The sequence below is a fragment of the Mobula birostris genome, chromosome 32 (assembly GCF_030028105.1).
Source record: "Mobula birostris isolate sMobBir1 chromosome 32, sMobBir1.hap1, whole genome shotgun sequence".
Taxonomy (NCBI): domain Eukaryota; kingdom Metazoa; phylum Chordata; class Chondrichthyes; order Myliobatiformes; family Myliobatidae; genus Mobula; species Mobula birostris.
Genome location: NC_092401.1, coordinates 19,280,593 through 19,303,039, shown reverse-complemented (window position 1 = coordinate 19,303,039; position 22,447 = coordinate 19,280,593). Strand labels below are relative to the sequence as shown.

Below are 22,447 nucleotides of genomic sequence, written 5' to 3'. Positions count from 1 at the left end.
TAGAAATATCAAAAGACTTATGAGGAAAAATACTTAGACTCAGAGTTGTTAGGATCTAGTACTCATTGCCTAGTGACGGTGGTTGAAGCAAAATCTACCAGTATCTTCTAAAGGGAATTGGATTGACACTTGAGAAAGAGGAATGATATGGAGAAGGACAGGGGATTACAACAGATTTGTTCTACTGGACTGTGCAGATTTAATAGACTGGCTTCTTTCCATATCATAACTACTCTGTGATTTTCTGAAGATCTCAGCCAGAAGCCTGGTCTTTGTTGGCTTAAATCATCGGTAAACCCAGCCATACAGAATATTAGAGCATAGAACATAGTTCAGGCTGTTGGACCCACAACGTCATGACAACCTTTTAACCTACTTTAAGATCAGTCTAGCACTTCCATCCCACGTAGTTCTCCATTTTAATCATCCATGTGTCTATCTAAGAGTTTCTTAAATGTTCCCAATATACGGTATCTGCCTCTACCACCGCTTCGAGCAGTACATCCCACGCACCCACCACTCTCTGTGCAAAAAAAAAAAGTTACCCCTGGCAAACCCCTATACTTTCCTCCAAATGCCTTAAAATTATACCCCCTCACATTAACTATTTTCACCCTAGGGGGAAAAAGTCCCTGGCTATCTACTCAATCTACGCCTCTGATCATTTTGTACACCTCTATCAAGTCACCTCTCTTCCTCCTTCCTTACAAAGAGAAAAGTCCCAGTTTGCTCAACCTATTCTCATATATTGTGTTGAATGTTGTATGCTTTAATCTCTAGACTGACCCTAGGGCGTGAGTCTAGAGGGTGTTAGACTATCAATAGCTCTGCCTTTCAGATGTTAAACTGATTGTTCCACTCACCTCTTCTGATGATGTAAAATGTCCTAAATGAACAATTCTGAATGCAACCAGAGAGCCACCGCTACTTTAGGAGCCTGCTCACTTGGAACACCAACCATTGCCAAAAAATGTCTGGGAAATGTTTGAGGAGCTTCCTATATGTTTCAGAAAAAAAATTACCAGCCTTAGATTCCAGACAGGATTTGTTAAATGTTATTCAGCCAACTGATTCTAAATTGTAAATATTTACCAGTTTTTGATCCTGATAAATGAAATAATTTTTGTTTTTTTTGTTTTTGTTTTAGTTAGTAGAGGTTTTTTTTCCTTAAAAATATTTTTAACTACTTTATTTTTTATTATTATTGATATATTGTTTAGTTTTGTTAATCAGTTATTTGGTAATTTAATTCTTCATTGTACATATTGGCATATTGACTTTGATTACCTTAATGTATTTTTTGGTTGATCTTTAATAATTAATAAAAAAAAGATTTTAAAAATGAAATGAAATAATTTTATAGCAATATACAAACAACAATTTTGCCATCGTTAGTGCAATCACTTTACAGTGCCAGTGATCACCAATCAGGGTTCAATTCCCGTCGCTGTCAGTACAAGTTTATACCATGAAGATTTCCTCCGAATGCTCCTATTTCCTCCCACATTCCAAAGATGTATGGGTTGGGGTTAGGAAGTTGTGGGCATGCTAAATTAGAGCCAGAAGCAAGGCGACGTTTGAGAGCTATCCAGTGCAATCCTTGCTAATTTGATTTGACACAAACAATGTATATTTTTTCACTGTATGTTTTGATGTACATGTCACAAATAAAGCTAATTTTTATCATTATATCTTATAATCCAGATGAATTACGGTAACTATTTAAAAATTGTCAACTTTCACACAAGAAATGTCAGCAGGGATTCTGTTGGATTTTTTTGTGGATGAATACGGGAACAGAGCACAGCCAATGTGGTGATGAATGATCTATTCAGCCACTGTCTCTGTGGCATTGACGTGAATCAGACAGGATTACAGGGAGAGTTCCCAGATTTCCTTGAAATAGTGCCAAGCCTCTGAGTTTTCCGGATGAGCAGAAAGGACCTTGTTCTAATGTGTCATCTCAAGGATACACTGCAACCTTCCTTCCCCTACTGAGTTTTTAAGCTACAATTCAAAACATGTTTCTACTTGTGAGGGGGTTGGTGTGTTAAAATTAGGAGCAACTTACCAATAGAACAAATACTGGAAGAAAGTACCTGGGGATGGCACTGTTTATTTAGGAAGTGAGCTAGGTAAATCAGCATCAGTCATCCAAGACTGGCACCATCCAGGGCATACTCACTTCTCACTGCTGCATCAAAAGCGAGGTTCAGAAGCCTTGGGTCCCATACTGCCGGTTTAGACAACAGTTTTTTAAAAACTCAAACAACAGGAATTCTGCAGATGCTGGAAATTCAAGCAACACACATCAAAGTTGCTGGTGAACGCAGCAGGCCAGGCAGCATCTGTAGGAAGAGGTACGGTCGACGTTTCAGGCCGAGACACTTCGTCCTGAAACGTCGACTGTACCTCTTCCTAGAGATGCTGCCTGGTCTGCTGCGTTCACCAGCAACTTTGATGTGTGTTGCTTAGACAACAGTTGTTACCTTTCAACCATCAGGCTCCTGAACCGGTGTGGATAACTTCACTCAACACTGAACTGATTCCACAACCACTTTCAAGCACTCCACAACTTGTCCCCTCAGTATTATTTATTTACTTGTGTATTCATTTTTGTTGTACATGCACAGTTTTTTCTTTTGCATGTCGGTTGTTTGTGTGTTATTCATTAATTCTATTGCGTTGCTTTGCCCTACTGTAAATGCCTGCAAGAAAATCTAAGGCAGAGCTTGATAGGTTCTTGATTTGGATACGGCACCAAAGGTTATGGGGCTGAGGAGGAGAAAAACAGATCAGCCATGACTGAATGGTGGAGGCCAAGGAATGGGTCTGAGGAGGAGAAAAACAGATCAGCCATGACTGAATGGTGGAGAAGACCCAGTGGACAAATGCTCTAATTGTGCTCCTATGTCCTATGGTCGAACTAAACATGTACTCGTGATGCGTGGACAGACAACTGAAGATTCAACCACAAAGTGAATGGATTTCCCGGCCCGTCAAAGTTGTCCCTCAGCAGACACTGGTGACAAAATTAACTCTGACCACAGTGTGCATGTGGTCATTTATCTCCTGTGGAAGGGAGCATTTGGAGACAAAGGAGTTGAGCGCAGCGGGATGGAAATGGTCAAACCAAGCAGCTGCACCTGTGAAGAGCATAGGAGCAGAATTAGGCCATTCAGCCCATCGAGTCTAAGAGGAGACAGAAGGTTTCACCACTGCAACACTTCCCAGTGGTATAGTTTCAAAGTAAATTTTACTATCAAAGTACATACATATATGTCACCATATACTACCCTCAGATTCATTTTCTTGTGGGCATTCATAGTAAATAGAGAAAAACAGAATAGGATCAATGAAAAACCATACAGGATAGAGATGAACAAACAATGAGCAAAAGACAAAATAGTGAAAATACAAAAAGAAATTAGCAATAAATATAAAGAACATGAATTGAAGAGTCTGTAAAAGTGAGTCCCTAGTTGTGGAATCAGTTCATGCTGGGGTGGTTGAAGTTGTCCCCTCTAGTTCAAGAGCCTGATAGTTGAGGGGTATTAACTGTTGCTGAACCTGGTAGTGAGGGACTTGAGGCTCCTGTACCTCCTTCTGGAAGGCAGCAGCAAGAACAGAACATAGGATGGATGGTGGGGGTCTTTGCTCAAGGACGCTGCTTTCCTGTGACAGCACTCCTGGTAAATGTGCTCCGTGGTGAGGAGGGCTTACCCTGTGAAGCACTGGGCTGCATCCACGAATTTTTGAAGTGTTTTTTTTTTCCTTTCAAAGGCACTGATGTATCCATATCAGGCTGTGATGCAATGAGTCGGGATACTCTCCCACTGCGCACCTGTAGAAGTTTGTTAAAGTTTTAGATGATGTGCCAAATCTGCACAAACTTCTAAGAAAGTAGAGACCCAATTTGTAATGGCAGCTACATGCTGGACCCAGAACAGAGCCTCTGAAATGATAATGCCAAGGAATTTAAAGTTGCTGACTCTCTCCACCTCTGATGCCCTGACCTGAGGACTGGCTCATGGACCCTTTGTTTCCTCCACGTAGTCAATAGTTTTACTGGCATTGAGTGAGAGGGTGTTGTGGCACCTATAGTGTCTTCCTAGATTTGTGCATTTGAGTCTTTGTAATGGGGATAGAACCATCTGCCCTCTACCCACTGAGTTTGTTGGGTAAACAAAGGGTGATGAAACACAAACAAAATGCTGGATGAACTCAGCAGGTCAAGCAACATCTATGGACAGAAATAATTGGTGTTTTGGACCAACACCCTTCATCAGGATTGGAAAGGAAAGGGGAAGATGCCAGAATAAGATGGTGGTGGGTGGGGGGGGGGGGGTGGAGGAGCACAAGCTGAGAGGTGATGGGTTAAGGCAGGTGAGGCAAAAGGTTGGGGTGGGGGGATGGGAAGTGCATGAAGGGAGAAGCTGTGGGGTTATGGGTTGAAAGGGTAAAGGGTTGAAAACCAGGGAATCTGATAGTAGGATAGAGTGTTTCATGGGAGAAGGGGAAGGAGGAGGGAGGTGATAAGCAGGTGGGGAGAAGCAGAAGGTAAGAGGGGAGCCAGAATGGAGAATGGGAAAAGTGATGCGGACTGGGGAATTTATAGAAGCTAGATAAATTGGTGTTCATGCCGTCATGATGAAGGCTACCAAAATGGAATGTAGAAAACCTACAGCACAGTATAGGCCCTTTGGCCACAAAGCTGTGCCGAACATGTCCTTACCTTAGAACTACCTAGGTGTTACTCCTCCAACCTGAGAGTGGCCTCATCGAGGCAAGTTAGTTTCAGGCAGTAGAGTTATGAGGCAAGCTTGTTGAGGGAACACAGTGGAAATTAACAAGAACAGTTGCTTATAGAGGTGGCAATAGCATAGATTAGGAATTCAACAGCTGAGGCATTGATTGGGACTAGAGGCCTTAAAAAGAGTTAATGGCATGATCTAGTCCCTGGCTACTGATGAACGTAATCCTCTCAAGCTATATTCTTGCGAGACATGGTGTCAGTGCAGCTCTCTCTTGGATTACCATCTAATTATTTGTTACAGGTGCCCATTACCATCCAAACAACACCAAGCACTGCCATAATGGAGTGTGGTTGCACCAGTCAGTCGGGCATTGTCTGCCTTCCAAAACTCATAAATTGTTCAGTCAGGAAAGAGAGCCATGAATCTTGAACCAACCAAGATAAAAAGCTGTATATGGGCTCTGATAAATTCAGTAATTTTATGTGAATATTTTATATAAGACAGGAGACCGGCAGTGATTGCATCAAGCATGTCCAAATCAAGTATGGCATTTTTAAACAAAGAATGAAACCACTTCTGTCCTACCAAGTTCACAAAGGGACTGCCTCCCACACCTGTGAGAAAATCTTCCATTTTACCATCAAGTTTGAGGAAAATAGTGGATATTTACTAGAATGTTACCTGGGTTTCATTTCCTAAGTTACAGAGAAAGGATGAACTAGTTGGGTCTTTATTCTTTGGAGCGTAGAAGGTTGAGGGGGGACTTGATAGAGGTATTTAAGATTATGAGGGGGATAGAGTTGACGTGGATAGGCTTTTTCCATTGGGAGTGGGGGAGATTCAAGCAAGAGGACATGAGTTGAGAGTTAAAGGGCAAAAGTTTAGGGGTAACATGGGGGGGAACTTCTTTACTCAGAGAGTGGTGGCTGTGTGGAACAAGTTTCCAGCAGAAGTGGTTGAGGCAGGTTCGATGTTGTCGGTTGAAGTTAAATTGGATAGATATATGGACAGGAAAGGAATGGAGGGTTATGGGCTGAGTGCAGGTCGGTGGGACTAGGTGAGAGTAAGAGTTTGGCACGGACTAGAAGGGCCGAGATGGCCTGTTCCTGTGCTGTAATTGTTATATGGTTATATTCTATGTTCTGTTTCCTTGGAATAAGAGCATCCGTGCACATTCCACAAGTGGGCCGTTCCTCAGAGAGTTCACGCTATCAAGTCTGTGTCGGGGCATAGAATGAAAAATTAACACATTCCATTCACTGCATGTGGAGAATGACAGAAATCTATCATACGAGGAACTTTGGAAATACTTAGCAAGTCAGGGAGCATATGTGGAGAGGAATGCAGGAGTTAATATTTCAAACAGATGATGACACACCTGAACTGCTTACCCTGTTTCACTCTACACGGATACCATCTGAGCCGCCGCGTGGTGCTTGCATTCTGCGCTTTAGCTGCTCGAAGAACGTGACTGTGTTTTCTCTTGCCTAATGCCCTTTTCCTGGAACTAATGCTGAATTTCAAAATTCATGCCAGAGGAGAGTTATAATAAATAAACAAGTTGCTGATCCGTTGTACTGTGCTGCGGCTTCATCTCTGCTGGAAACAAATAAGCTCCAGGGCAAGTTAGACCGGGAATGCTGTCTTATCTTTTTTGTTGTAGCATCGGAATAACGTCAGCCCTTTCGGTTTATAGCCTCAAGTTTTGAAGTGGCCAATGTCTGATCCAACGTTATCACTAATAAAAGTTTTTAAAACTTCCTGATAGAAGTTTATAAAGCCATGAGAGGCATGGATAGGGTAGACAGAATCTACCACCCCACAGGGTGGAAATGTCAAAAACTAGAGGACCTGCATTTAAGATGCGGGGGAAAGTTTCTGGATGTGCAAGGCAATTTTTAGTACAAGTGTGTTGGGTGTCTGGAACATGCTACCAGTGAGGTGGTGGTAGCAGATACCACAGTGGCATTGAAGAGGCTTTTAGATGGACACACATGCATGGAATGGAGGGGTTAGAGTCACACCCAAGCAAAGAGATTTAGCTTGATCTGGCATTGCATTTGGTGCAGACTTTATGGGCCAAAAGCACCTGTTCCTATACGGTGGCTACTTTATCAGATACAGGAGGTACCTAGTTAAGTGGCCATAGATTGTATTTCTGTATGTTTGTGGACTTCTGCTGCAGCCCATCCACTTCAAGGTTCAACATGTGGTGCATTCAGAGATGCTCTTCTGCACACCACTGTTGTAACGTGTGGTTATTTGAGTAACTGTCACCTTCCTGTCAGCTTGAACCAGACTAGCAATCTTCCTCGAACACCTCTCAGTAACAAGGCATTTTTTTTTTTTTTGCCCACAGAACTGCTGCTCTTTGGATGTTTTTGTGTTTTTCGCATCATTCTCTGTGAACTCTAGTTGTGCATGAAAATCCCAGGAGAGCAGCATTTCCTGAGATACTCAAACCTCCCCATCTGGCACCAACAATCATTCCACAGTCAAAGTCACTTAGGTCACATTTCTTCCCCATTCTGATGTTTGGTCTGAACAACTGAACCTCTTAACCATGTCTGAATGATTTTATATATTGATTTGCTGCCACACAATTGGCTGATTAGATATTTGCATTAATGAGCAGGTATACCTAATAAAGTAGCCACTGAGTGGGTATCCTGTACTGTTCCACATTCTACATTCACTGCCAATTCTGTTCCACCAATTCATAAAGTGAGAGGCAGCTTTCTCCTTAAATATCTCCAATTTTCCTCTTTTCTCTTCCAGGTTCAAAGGGAGAGGCAAAATGCTGTGGATTGCCATTGTTTTGTTATGCGGGATGGTTAGGCAGCTGGATGCAGACTGCCTGCCAACTGGGAACCACAAAGCTTCCCCAAGCCCTGAAGCACATCTTCGCGACTGCCCATTATACGCGAACAGTAAGTGATTAGAGTCTGCATCTAGCATGGAGAGAGACCATGCTTCCTAAATGCTCCGTGCCTGTGGTCTAATGCTGCTCATTGGTCTAACCGTTCAGGGGGAAAAATAGCTCTATTTCATTTCTCCTTGTGAAGTACAATCAATGCTGAATCACTCTGCAGAGAAAGAGGCCACCAAATCTGTACTGCATCTACTTGCACGAATCCTATTATTATTCCTCTACCAGTCCTAGCAACTCCCCTCAAATTCTACCACTCAGCTAAGTTATTGGGGCATTTAAACATCCTACACACATTAGAGTGTTTAGAGCAGGGGTTCCCAAGTTGGGGTCCATGGCATAAAAAAGGTTGGGAATTCCTAGTTTAGAAGGATATGGACCAAACACAGCTAATGGGACTAGCTCAAGTCCACAACTTAGTTGACCTGGTGCTACATAGCAGTGACTTATCCCAAACATGTGCTGGTTCGACCCCTTAGTGTAGATAAGTGGCAGAAATGATGAGCATGAGTGAATTTATAGGGTACAAGGAAGTAGGATTTTTGGAATTGTTCTGCTGAGAACTGGCACATACTCAGCTGGCTATGTAACCTCATCGGGTTATATAGGGAGAGAGCACAGAAACAGGCCCTTCACCCCACTGAGTCTGTGCTGACCATCAACTACCCGTTTATACTAATCCCATTTGTTATTCACCCTACATTCCCAGGATTTGCATCGTACACTAGGGGCAAATTTACAGTGGACATTTAACCAGAAAACTACACGTTTTTAGGTTGTGGATGGAACCTAAAGCACCCAGGGATAGGGTGCAAGCACTCACAGGGAGAACGTGCAACCTTTGCGTAGGCAGCGCTGAGGTCAGTACTGAGCCTGGGCTTCTGGTGCTGTGAGGCAGCAGTGCTACCAGCAATTTTGCTCATATTAACATTCTCCTTTGGTGGACTCTTTCATCTCACTGTGCTGTGAATAAAGACACCTCTCCTCATTGGTAACTGTGCTATAATTAGCCCTTGAATCTTTTGATCTTTATTTTTGGGTCAGTTCAAGATGTCCTTTTGGTTTTTAGCAATGATCAGAACATCAGTTATTTCTAGTTATGAAGAGAAACAGTCAAGGCATAAACTTTAGCCGTCTTCCCAAAGTAATACTAAATCAAAATTAATAATAATTATGAACGAGTTTATGATCTATTTTCATTTTTCCTGCAATAAATGCTTAAGTTCCTTCCATGTGATTGTAAAATCCTCCTTATTGCTTCATTTTCAATATTGCTCTTACCGCTCTGGCCTTTTATTAACCACAGTAATACGGATTTGCCATTTTGAATGTCAGATGCAGATAAAGCAAAGTGAATAAAAATGTAAATTCTGCACGGTTGACATTTAACATTATCACTGGGAAATAAATGAACAGACAGCTATGTAGGGAGGCCTTCAGGGTAACTTAAACCCAACCCAGCAATGGACTGTGACTAAAACTGTCCCTGTCCCTAAAGCCCAAATCTATGCTGTGGAAACTGAGGCTTCACATGATTAGGCAATGCAAAGATGTTACATAAATCAGAGGAATGGATAGAGGTTTTGTTATTTTACAATGATTACATCAGGGTTTTATATTCAGGAAGACCTGCCTACCTCGAGTGCATTAGCCTATCTATCGTTTGCCAAATTATTGACTGCTAGCATGGGCCTATTCTATGTCCCTACCCATATTTATCATTGCCATTATTCCTCCTTCCCATGCCCAAATGATTTCTTTGCTTTTATTAAACCCATTCATCACAAAAATAAATGCCCACGAAAACAGCATGGGATAAGATTAAGGTAAATTATATAGTCTATATTCTTTACCTAAAGCCTTTGTGTGTTGTGTGACAGCTTTGGAAATGGACATGTTCCTGCCGATATATGTAAGGAGTTTTTATGTATCCTCATTGTGGCGTGGGTTTCTTCTAGGTGCTCCGTTTTTATCGCACTCTCCAAACTACATACAGGCTAGGGTTAGCAAGTTGTGGGCATGCTGTGCTGGTGCTGGAAGCCTGGTGTCGCTTGTGGGCTGCCCCGGCTCATCCTCGGACTGTGTTGGTCACTTGTGCAAACAATGCATTTCACTGTGCAAGTGACAAATAAAGCTAATCTAATGAGCAAAGTGTCACTTTTGTTGTTTAAGCACTGAGGTCTGCGAAGTGTGAGTTTTCCAGCATAAACAGAGTTGTGACCTCTCCCCGGCCAGCTTGTGCTTCTTTGGGTGGGTTGTCAAGCCAAGCAACCACTCGGAGTTTCAGTGTGAAAGAATGTAACATGCGTCAGCCATTAGCTGGTCAGTGCTTCTGTGCTTCAAGTCTTGTAAAGAATAAGTATAAAGTAAACACTCCTAATGTTCCAGGTTTGTATACAGAACCCTTAACGCTGTTTCACCAGAATCATGCAATGCACCACAAACGCTCAGAGTAGCTAACAATTCATCTGTCTTCAGATCATGCTTGCCAAGAAAGGCCTAGATAGCATAGATGTGAAGAGGATATTTCCAACATGGAAGAGTCAAGGTGCAGGGCACAGTCTCAACTTCGGAATAGAAGGGAGCACCTTCAGAAATGAGGAGAAATTTCTTTAGCCAGAGGGGGGTGAACCTGTGGAATTCATGGTCACAAAGGACTGTGGGGGCCCACTCATTGGGTATATTTTAAGCAGAGGCTGATAGGTTCTTGATTAGTAAAGGTGTCAGAGGTTAGGAGTAGAAGACAGGAGAATGGGGTTGAGAGCAAAATGAATCAGCCACGATCAAATCAACAGTCATTCCTTATATATAAGAGAGGGGCATTGCTGAAACCAATTGCGCTTGACTGTGTCTGCTAGCTGAGAGGCAGATGATCAAGACCAGTGGGCTTGAGCCGTGATCAAATGGCGGAGCAGACTCAATCAGCTGCGTATCCTAACTCTGCTCCGAAGTCTTGTGGTCAAGAAAACAACCCCAATGGTCTTGAAGCAACTTAGCATAGCCTACCTCTACAAAAATCCAGCATTAATAGTGACTTTCTTAGTTAAAGTTGGGCAGCACAGTGATACATCTACTCGGGCCGCTGCTTCTCTGCTCCAGTAACTCAGGTTCAATCCTGACCTCTGTGTTTGCCCATGTTGGAGTTTGCATGTCCTTACTGTGACTGTATGTATGTATTTCCTCTGGGTGCTTTGGTTTCCTCCCATATCCTAAGGCTATGCAGGTTAGTGGGTCACTGTAAATTACCCTGGGTATATAAGTGAGTAGAATTCGAGTAAATCGATGGGAGTGAGGGAAGAAAGAAAAAAAAGATTAGAGTAAACAGGTGTTAGTGTGGTTTGAGTAAATCAAAGGACTTCTTCCCACGCTGCATTACTCTGATTAAATAATTCAGACATTTAAATAAATATATCATAGCTTTGCATAGATCCAGTGAAAGGGCTGAACAAATGCATTTGAAGCATCTTTATAGGTTACGTGCATGGAGTCCAGTTCATATGCTTCTCCTACTACACCTTGTAAAGGAAACATACCAAAAGACCCTTGCAAAGTTTACATATGAGGAATAGAGACTATGGGGGCAGCACAGTAGCATAGCAGTTTGCATAACAGTGGCAACCGTAAGATAAGGGTTCAGTTCCTGTTGCTGTCTCTGACCGCGAGGGTTTTCACCAGGTACTCTGGTTTCCTCCCACATTCCAAAGATGTATCATTAGGATTAGTGGGTTGTGGGCATGCTATGTTGGTGTCGAAAGTGCACAACTCTTGTGGGCTACCCAGTACAATCTTCAATGATTTCATTTGATGTAAACAACACATTTCACAAACAAGAGAAAATCTGCAGATGCTGGAAATCTGAGCAACACACACAAAAGGCTGGAGGAACTCAGCAAGCCAAGCAGCATCAATGGAAAAGAGTACAGTCGACGTTTCAGACCGAGGTCCTTCAGTACGACACGTTTCACCATATGTTTTGATGTGCATGTGCAAAACTGATCTTTCTCGTTATCTGATGAAGGGTTTTGGCCCAGATCATTGACATTTTATTCCTCTCCATAGACGCTGTCTGACCTGCTGAGTTCCTCCAGCATTTTGAATGTCTTAATCTGGATCTCCAGCATCTGCAGAATCTCTTGCATTTTCTCTTTTTCTTTCTCACAAAGCAGAGAAAAGCTCTCATAGATATTATGCCCTGATATTTAGTTTCAGGAAGAATTAAAGAGCATTCAGAGACCAAATGATTTGACAGATTTTAAACACATCTGTTTGGAACATCTTCAAAGTTTTGTTTTTTATGCAGAATTGATTTTTTTTTTAGTTCTGAAATAAATTCATCCCTTATATAAAGGAGATGGACGTTGTTGAAAGCAGCTGCATCTGACTATATCTGCAATTTGAGAGGCAGATGCTCCAGACAGGTATGGTTCAGAAGGCTCATGCTCAAGTAACAGAGGGGCAGGCAGTAGCTGTTACTAACTCTGGGAATTCTCTTGTCTTCTCTTCTGAATAAGCATTATCACTTCTGATTATGTGGCCTTTGACGTTAATCTTAATGCGGTGAGAAATGCGGATGTGGAGAGTTAAGTCCTTCTGCTCAGAAATGTCCAAGAATTCAACAACAACAATTGGACAACTTTCTCTGACTGTTGCCTGCAGCCTGAACATGCTTCCACTTTGTTTACTGCAGAGAACCCTATCACTATGGTAACCCAGTCAGTAGACCAAGGATTGTTCAGATCAGATGTTCAGTTGCCAGGGGATAGAATGAACACTGTGGTGAAGTGTAGGGAGTCTGCCACAACCATCATTCTCCAACCCCCCCCCCCACCCCCCAACCATTCCCAGCCTTCCCAAATAGATATCTGGCCAAATTTTAGTTCTGTAAAGCAGTTTTTGTCACAATTATGTTGTTGATGGCCCTTGCTGGGTATGTTAGTGCTTTCAATATCACAGCAGTGCAATTTAGAAGTACCTCTTGGCCATAAAAGTGGCATGTCCAGAGACTGTGAAAGGCTTTACAGAAATGCAAGGCACAAAATATTGTGCAGATGCTGGAAATCTCGACCAACACACAAAAAAAGTGCTGAAGGACCTCAGCAGGACAGTCAGCATTTATGGAGGGGAATGAACAGAAGACATTTTGGCCCAAGACCTATTGGCTATTTATTTTCAGCCTTAAATGCTGCCTGACTTGCTGAGTTGCTCCAGCTCTTTGTGTGTGTTGCACAGAAATGCAAACCTTTCATTGAAATCTGAGGTTGCTGTTTCATGTAGCGAAATGTAAATTCATAGAACAGTGCAAGGAGTGTCCTGGTGGGACCTTCTCATTGTGTCCTACCAGCGGTCCAATGCTAGATGGATTGGAGAGGATTCTGCAGGGCATTTACATTGCACTGTTCAGAACAGCGCACTTCAAATATTGTATCGGTGGGCTGCCCATTACTGACAGATATCCTTCTAAATGGATGCAGTGGGTGAGGTTGGTCAGGATGAGAACCAATATGCAGTTACTGTCCTGATCAGCTGAGAAGAGCTATTGGGGATGCTACACACAAGATTCTGCAGATGATGAAAATTTTGAGGACATACACAAAATACTGGAGGAAGTCAGGCAGCATCTATGGAATAAATAGTTGACTCTTTGGACCAAGACCCTTCATCAGGGCTGGATAAGAAGGGGGCAAAGCCAGGATAAGGAGGTGAGGAAAGGGGGAAGAGTACAAGCTGGTAGGTGATAGGTGAGGGGGAAGTTGAGATGAAGTGAGAAGTTGTGAGGTGAAAGGTGGAAGAGGCAAAGGGCTGAAGAAGAAGGAATCTGATAGAGAAGGGCAGTGGACCATGGGAGAAAGGGAAGGAGGACAGGTGCCAGAGAGAAGTGATTGGGCAGGTGAGTAGGTATATCCACATCTCAAGGACTGTGGTGGTACAAGAAGGCAACTCACCACCTTCTCAAGGGCAACTAGGAATGAGAGCTTTTGAAGCCATATCTCTTGAATGAATATCAGTCTGAGTTGGATTTATACTGAAACATGACCAGACCTTTACAACATGGACAGTTGGGGCACAATTTTCCTACAGTTTGTGCTAAGTAGACCTATAACCAAATCTAATGGAGTTGGCTATACAGTATATGTTGGGTCAGGTGTATCTTTTATTGAAACTTTAGCATTCAGGTCAGGTTGTCCCATCCTAGCTCAGCATGTTTATCTGGAGATACAAGAGGCTGGAGATACTGGAGCAACACACAAAAACCTGAATTACTAATGATTTGCTGGAACAATGAGGCATAATTTTAAGGTGATTACAGGAAACCATAGAGGATAGAGATTTACTTGACAAACCTGCTGGAATTCTTTGAATAAATACCAAGCAGGATAGACAAAGGAGAATCAGTAGATGTTGTATACCTGGATTTTCTGAAGGCTTTTGACAAGGTGCCACAAATGAGGCTGCTCAACACTTTAAAGGCCCATGGTATTACAGGTAAGATACTAGCATGGATAAAACAGTGGCTGATTGGCAGGAGACAAAGAGTGGGAATAAAGGGAGTCTTTTCTGGTTGGCTGTCAGTGACTACTGGTGTTCCACAGGGGTCTGTGTTGGGACCACTTCTTTTTACATTATCTGTCAATGACCTGGATGACAGAATTAATGGCTTTTTTGCAAAGTTTGTGAAAGATACAAAGGTAAGTTGGGGGGCAGATAGTTCTGAGGAAGTAAAGAGGTTAAAAAAGGAACAGACAAATTATGAGAATGGGCAAAGTGGCAGATGGAATACAGTGCTGGAAAGTGTATGGCCATGCACTTTGGTAGAAGGAATAAAAGGGAAGACTGTTTTCTAAATGGAGAGAAAATTTAAAAATCTGACTTGAGTTTTTATAGAATTCCCTGAAGGTTAATTTGCAGGTTGACTTGATGGTGAGGAAGGCAAATGTATTGTTAGCATTCATTTCAAGAGGACTAGAATATAAAAGCAAGGGTGTAACGTTGAGGCTTTATAAAGCACTGATGAGGTCTCACTTGGAGTATTGTGAGCAGGTTTGGGCTCCTTATCTAAGAAAAGACATTGGAGAGGGTTCAAAGGAAGTTCACAAAAATTATTCCGGGATTGAACAGCTTGTCATATGAAGAGAACTTTTAAGGCTCTGAGCCTGTATTCATTGGAATACAGAAGAATGAGGGGTGATCTGATTGAAACCTATCGAATGGTGAAAGGCCTTGATAGAGTGAATGTGGAGTGGAGGTTTCCTATGGTGGGAGAATCTAAGACCAGAGGACACAGCCTCAGAAAAGAGGGGTGTCCTTTTAGAATGATAAGGAGGAATTTCTTTAGCCAGAGAGTGGTGAATCTGTGGAATTCATTGCCACAGATGGCTGTGGAGGCCAAGTATTTAGGTATATTTAAGGTAGAGTTTAAGAGATTCTTAATTAATCAGGGCATGAAAGGTTATGGGGAGAAGGTGGGAGAATAGGGATGAGAGGGGAAAATGGATCAACTGTGGTGAGATGACAGAGCAGGCTCAGTGGGCCAAATGGCCTAATTATGCTCCTATATCTTATATGTTAGAGGGTTTTTTTTAACACTGTGTTAAACTATTTCATGGAACACACTGCCAGGAACAGTGGTAGAGGCAGATGAATTAGGGGCATTTTAAAAGACTCATGGATAGGCACATGGATGACAGAAAAAGTGGAGGGCTATGTAGGAGGGAAGAGTTAGATTGATCTTAAAACAGGTTAAAAAGTCAGTGTAATATTGTGGACTGAAGGGCTTAGACTATGCTGCAAAGTTGTATCTTCTAACCCAGTGGGTCAGGCAGCATCTCTGGAGGGAAATGGCCAGTCAACATTTCAGATGAATCTCATCTATTTCCAGTCTACGACGCACATGCCTCTTCCAACTTTTGGAAAAGAGACTTGCATTTATAATCACACCTTCAGGATGCAGGGTGATAGAATGGATTCTGCCTCACCATTCCAGGAGCCCTGATTTCATCCTGACTTCTGATGCTGTTTGTGTGGAGTTTGCAAGGTTCTTCCTGTGCCTGCATGACTTTTCTCCATGATCTCAAATTTCCTACCACATTTCATATTCGCATTACAGAAGAGAAGGTATTTTGCTGTCTTGAGGCACATTAGGATGGATAAGCCACCAAGTCATGACAAAGTGTACCATCAGAGCTTGTATGTAAGAGGCTAGCGCTAGAATTGCAAGGGTTCTGGTAGAGGTATTTAAAACGCCCTTAGCCATGGGTGAAGTGTCGGAGGACCGAAAGATAGTTAATGATGTCCGGTTGTTCAAGAAAGCCTCTAAGAATAAGCCAGGATATTATAGGGCCAGTGAGTCTGACATCAGTACAGTAGCTGATACATTACTAGAAGGTATTCTTGGGGACAGGATGTATAACTGTTTGGATATGCAGAGCCAGATGAGGGATTGTGGTTGTGTCTAATCAATCTTAGAGGTTTTCAGAGGTTACAAGGAAAGATGATGAAGGAAAGACAGTGGACATTGTCAAAGCCCTTACTAAAGACCATGTAGACAATATCCCAAATGGCATGCTGGTCAAAGAGGTTCAGTCACTCAGCATTCAAGATAAGATAGTAAATTCGAGTCAACATTTGCTTCAAGAGAGGAAGTCAGAGAATGGCTGTAGATGGTTGCCTCTCTGACTGGAGGCCTGTGACTAGTGGTGTTCCACAAGGATCAGTGACGGGTCCATTGTAGTTTGCCATCTATAATCAGTGATCTGGATGATAATGTGGTTAATTGGATCCACAAATTTGTAGATGACACCAATATTGGGAGCCTAGGGATCAGATTATCAAAGTTTGCAGCTGGAAAATGGCTGAAAAATGGCAGATGGAATTTGATGCAGACAAATGGGTGGAGGAAAAACCAGGGTAGATCTTACACAGTGAGTGGTAAGGCACTGAGGAGTGCGGTAGAACAGATAAATCTGGGAATACGTATCCATAATTCCTTGAAAGTGGCATCACAGGTAGATGGGGTCTAAAGAGAGCTTTAGGCATGTTGGCTTTCATAAATCAAAGCATTGAGTAGAGGAATTGGAATGTTATGTTCAAGTTGCATAAGACATTGTTGAGGCCTAATTTAAAGTAGGCTTGACTTAGCTTAAGAAATGATTCCCTCTTGCACAAGAAATAGCCCCTTTTTATACCCTTCAATACTTTCCCGGATAAATACTGTCAAGGCTGTAGATGCTCAAAGTTTGGCTGTGGACTGGTTCCCTTGCACTTTATCAAAATATTCCCACATCCCAGACTGACGCCATTTTGTTTTACAAACTTCCATTTTGTGATGCACATTTTACCAAGGAGGAATCAAGTACAACTCTTTACACCCTCAGCCTCTAACTCTAAGTTATTCCCATCTTTTATCCACATCAACTCTTCTCCCCTCCACCCCCACAGATTCTGCCACCCACACCTGTGCTCCAGGGGCAATTAACCATGACTTTGGATGTGGGCGGTAGTGAGAGCACCACTCAAGCTGAATATGCAAACTCCACACAAGTAAAACCCAAGATCAGGATTGAATCTGGTTGTCCAGCACAGTATCAACCATTCTGGTAAACATAAGGGGCAGGATATCAATAAGATAGTGCCCATCAAAAGTGAGTTAAATCAGCATTGTTAGACAAGTAGGAAAGTCATGTCAGTTTTTCCTGAATCTGGGCACTTTCATGCTTCTAGTTAGGAAAGGAATCTTTGTCGTAGAGGGGGAGGTTACAGTGTGCAGGTTGACATTAAGGGAGCTAAGATACCATGGAATAATTGCATCACATGAATGATGGAAGGCTGTAATCAAAGAATTACCAGGCAGACACGGTGTTAAGTAACTGGAATTAAAGGACTATTTTTATTCAAATCTTCTGCTTCCTTTTGACCTCCTAGAAGAATTGAACGTTAGGCCACACGCCACTCGCCAAGCACTAAACTCATTAACGTGCATAAGCTGCTCTTTTCTCTCAGAGTCATCTGACGGATGCGGAGTTAGAAGGAAAATGTCCTGTTGTTTTATAATTTCAGATATCCAGCATCTGCAGTGTGTTCTTTTTCTGCTTCTGGGGCTTCAGTGAGACGTACAAAATTATAAAAGGGATGACACACACGAAATGTTGGAGGAACTCAGCAGGTCAGGTGGCATCTATGGATATGAATAAACAGTCACCATTTCAGGTCGAGACCCTTCATCAGGACTGGAAGGGAGGAGGAGAAAGAAGCCAGAATAAGAAGGTGGAGGGAGGGGAAAGAGAACAATCTGGAAGGTGATAGATAAAGCCAGGTGAGGGGGAAGGTGGGTGGGTGGGGGATGGAGTGAGAAGCTGGGAGGTGATTGGTAGAAAGGTAAAGGGCTGAAGGAGGGAATCTGATAGGAGAGGAGAGAAAAGAAAGGAAGAGGGGTACTAGAGGGCGATGATGGGCAGGTGAGGAGAAGGGATGGGGTAAGGGGGGGCAGAATGGAAGAAGAGAGAAAGGGGAGGGGGGGAGAATTTACCGGAAATTCGTGAAATCAGTCAGGTTAAAGGCTACCCAAGTGGAATAAGTGGTCTTGCTCCTCCATATTCCTTTTTAAAAGGATGGGCAGCGAACAGGAAGAACCTGCAAGGGGCATAACAGGGCAACAAGAAGTTAAGTTAAGCACTCCACTTCAGTCGTGATGTAGTGTTCTAACCTGAACCGTGACAGGTCCTTTCCTCCCACGATTGCTGCTCAACCTACTGAGTTCCTCCAGCAGTTTGTTTGTTTCTCCAGGACCTATTAAGGTGTTGAGAAAATCTCCCCTCACCCAGAGGATGGTGAGGGTCTGAAACTCATTGCCTGAAAGGGCAGTGGAGTCAGAAACTCAATAACAGTTTAACAGGCAGTTGGATGGGTGTTGGAAAGGCTGTAACCAATAGGGATACAAGAGATTCTGCGGATGCTGGAAATCTTCAGCATCACATTAAACAAGCTGAGTTGGGAGCCCCGATGAAACGTTGGCTGTTTATTTCCCTCTATAGATGCTGCCTGACCTTCTAAGCTCAATTAGATTAGCCTTATTTTTCACATGTACAGTACATCAAAACATTAAATCATACTTTGTAATGTGTTGGATTTTTTGTTGCATTGGTGACCAACACAGTGAGAGGTGTGCTGGGACCAGCCCACAAATGTCACCAAGCTTCTGTTGGCAACATCGCACGCCCACCACTTGCTAACCCTACGTCGTACTTCTTTGGAACGTGGGAAGAAACCAGGGCACCCGTGCCATCGCAGGCAGAATGTACACACACTTGCAGACGGGCACAGTAAAGCAGGGCGATAGCCTCTACACTACCATACCACAATTTAAATAAGAAGGGAATCTGTGTTGTTGGGGGGGGGGGGGGGGCAGAGTTACAGTATGTAGGTTATATTTAGTAAGCTACAATACCACTGAATAATCACATCAAAAGCTACAGGGCGTCAAAGCTGGTTAGTGGAGGTCATTCGGTCACCTCTGTTATTGGCTGCAAGGCACACAATGAGACCTTGAGCAAGAAGGAGACCGTTGGAGCTCGAGCGTCATCTGTGGGAAGGAAAGGAATTGTCACCATTTTGAGTCACAGCTCAGCGTCAGGACTGAGATCGGAGAGGGGAGATGGCCCGTGTAACGAAGGAGCAGGGGAGGGGTGAGACAGGAGTCCGGGGCGATCGGTGGACTGAGGAGGGGGTGAAGGATGATGGGCAGGTGTGGCTAGCTGTGGGAGGGGGGAAAGGGGTGGAGTTGGGAGACAGGCTAAATCAGAATCGGGTTTAATATCACTGGCATACGTAGTGAAATATGTTGTTTTGCGGCAGCGGAACACTGCAATATATAATTATGAAGAGAAACTAAATCACAATAAGAAATGTATATTAAGTAAGTAGTGCAAAAGATGAACAAACCTGAAAAGCAAGTGAGACGGGGTGCATGGGTTCATTGTCCATTCAGAATCTGATGGTGGAGGGGAAAAACCTGCTCCTAAAACACGGAGTGTGTGTGTTCAGGCTCAAGTGCCACCTCCTTGATGAGATGAGGTCATGTCCTGGGTGATGGGGTGGTTAATGATGGATGCTGCTTTTTTTTTTTTGAGGGATCACCTTCGAAGATATCCTCAGTTCTGGGGGAGACTAGTGCCTGTGGTGGAGCTGGCTGAGTTTGCAAGTTTCTGCATCTTTTTCTGATCCCGTGCAGTGGCCGCTCTACACCAGACAGTGATACGATCAGTTGGAATACTCTCCACAGTGCATCTAGAAACTTCCAAGAGTCTTTGATGACAGGCCAAGTCTTCTCAGACTCCAAATGGAGTATTTCCGCTGTCGGGCCTTCTTTGTAATTGCATCAATATGTTGGGCCCAGGGCAGATCATCACAGATGTCGACACCCAGGAACTTGAAGCTGCTCACCGTTTGCACTGCTGGTGCCTCCATAAGGACTTGTGTGTGTTCCCTTCACCTCCCCTTGCTGAAGTCCACAATCAATCCTTTGGTCTTTCTGACATCAAGTGCGATGGCACTCATCATCTGAAACTCTGCCAACAATACTTATGTCATCGACAAATTTATAGATTGTGAAGAGTGATAATCAGGAAGGCAAAGGCCACTACTGCTGGAAGTCTGTAAGGAAGCCAACAATATGTGTATCCACAATGGGTTCCTAATGAATTCAGAGTCTATGTAGTCTCTTTAAAGCAGCACTTTTTGGGTGCATAGTGTAAACAACCCCTCGTCTTCATTAAATCAATATCTTCCTAAATATAGCTCCTCGTGTTGCTACAATCATCTTCATTCCCTTGCTTCCCACCTACAAGAAACAAGTTGTACATCAATCATGCACATCTACCTTAGACATATATACTCAGTGAACATTACTATCTACATCCTGTACCTAATAAAGTGGCCACTGAGTATATGCTCGCAGTCCTCTGCTGTTGTAGCCCACCACTTCAAAGTTGATGCATTCAAAGGTGCTTCCTGTACTCCACTGTTGTAACAAATGGGTATTTGAATTGCAATCGCCTTCCTGTCAACATAAACCAGTCTAGACATTCTCCTTTGACTTTTCTCATTAACTGGACATTTTTGCCCACAGAACGGCTGCTGGCTGGATATTTAGTTTTTCCACACCATTCTCTGTAAACTCTCAAGTAAGGTTTCCCATCCTGGGGTCACAGACCTGCTTGGTTAATGGTAGGGGTCCACGGCATAAAAAGGTTGGGAAACTCTAGTCTAGAGACTGTTCTGTGTCAAAATCCCAGGAGATCAGTAGCTTCTGAGATGCTCAAATCTCCCTGTTTGGCACCAACATGCTCAAAGTCAGTTGGATCACATTCCTTTCCCCATTCTGATATTTGGTCTGAACAACAACTGGACTGTTTGACCATGTCTGCATGCTTTTTTACATCGAGTAGCTGCCACATGATTGGCTAATTAGATACTTGCATTAATGAACAGGTAGACAGGTGTATCTAATAAAGTGGCCACTGTGTGTATATATGGGTCACCAAGGACATTTACCCATTATTTGCTCTCCACCATGTTGCTGAAGCTCTGACCTATTGGGCTGAAAGGAATATTTTATTCTGCGCCTTCAGATGGTACAGTGTTATGAATAACAAGTAGTTGGCAATGCGCTTAATGTAGTAAGATCAATACCCATACCCTATTGATGGACATGAATTGCTCAAGCAATTCCATTAATTTATAACCTCAGTGATCCTGTATTCTGTAATCCATTGGTCAGATAGAAATTCTTTATAAATGACCTACTTTTGTAGGTTATTTTTCTGCATTCGCCCTTTAATGTGCTTGTAAGACTGGTGTTCTGCGTAAGAGTTGGAGAGGCAAGGTCAAGGTCAAAGTAAGTTCGTTATCGAGCTACTGGTATGTCACCATATACTACCCTGAGATTCATTTTATTGCTGGAATTTTCAGGAAAATAAAGAAATACAATAGAATTTATGGACAGCTGTACATTCAAAAACAAAGGTTCAACATTCAAAGTAAATTTTCCATCAAAGTATGCATACCATATACAACCTTAAGATGGGGGTCAGGTAGCTGTTGGGTGGAATATTTGAATAGCAATACAAGTTAGTAGATAAAATGAGAGAATAACTTGATGCAAATACTCAGTCAGTCTGTCTGAACCTCAAGGGGAAGGCCAGCTTATCATTTAATCTATTTCCAGTCTATTCTGCATGGACTTTTTCCAATTTCTGGACGAGAGGTCTGCATTTATAATCATAGCTTCAATGATTTCAAGGTATGTGGTGACAGCGGGGCCTCTGTCTCACAGATCCCGACCTCTGATGTCTGTGAGGAGTTCACAAGGTTCTCCCTGTGATTGCAACTCTTCTTCTGATTTCCTACCACATTTCAGATACAGATAACGAAGGAGGAGGTGCTTTGCTGTCTTGAGGAATTTTATGGTGGGTAAGTCACAAGGCCTGACAAGGTGTTCTCTTGGACCTTGTGGGAGGCTGGTGCAGAAATTGCAGGGGCCCTTGCAGAGGTATTCAAAACATCCTTGGCCACAGATGAGGCGCCTGAGGACTGGAGAGTAGTTAATGTTATAGTACGATTGTTCAAGAAAGCCTCTAAGGATGTCAGGAGACTATAGGCCAATGAGTCTGATGTCAGTAGCTGGTACGTTATTGAAAGGTATTCTTAAGGACAGGGGGCCTTGGGATTGTGCGTGATAGGTTGTGTCTAACCAACCTCGGAGTTATTT

The 22,447-nt window shown here is 42.9% G+C and overlaps 1 protein-coding gene across 1 annotated transcript in view; it reads left to right on the top strand.

Moving 5' to 3' along the window:
• Positions 1-22,447, top strand: part of rtbdn (retbindin) — a 78,158-nt gene that overhangs the window by 6,765 nt on the left and 48,946 nt on the right. The window contains exon 2 of the mRNA XM_072248119.1: positions 7,536-7,687. Within this exon, the coding sequence (XP_072104220.1) occupies positions 7,555-7,687 (133 nt within the window). The 5' untranslated portion in view covers positions 7,536-7,554. The remainder of the gene's footprint in view (positions 1-7,535; positions 7,688-22,447) is intronic.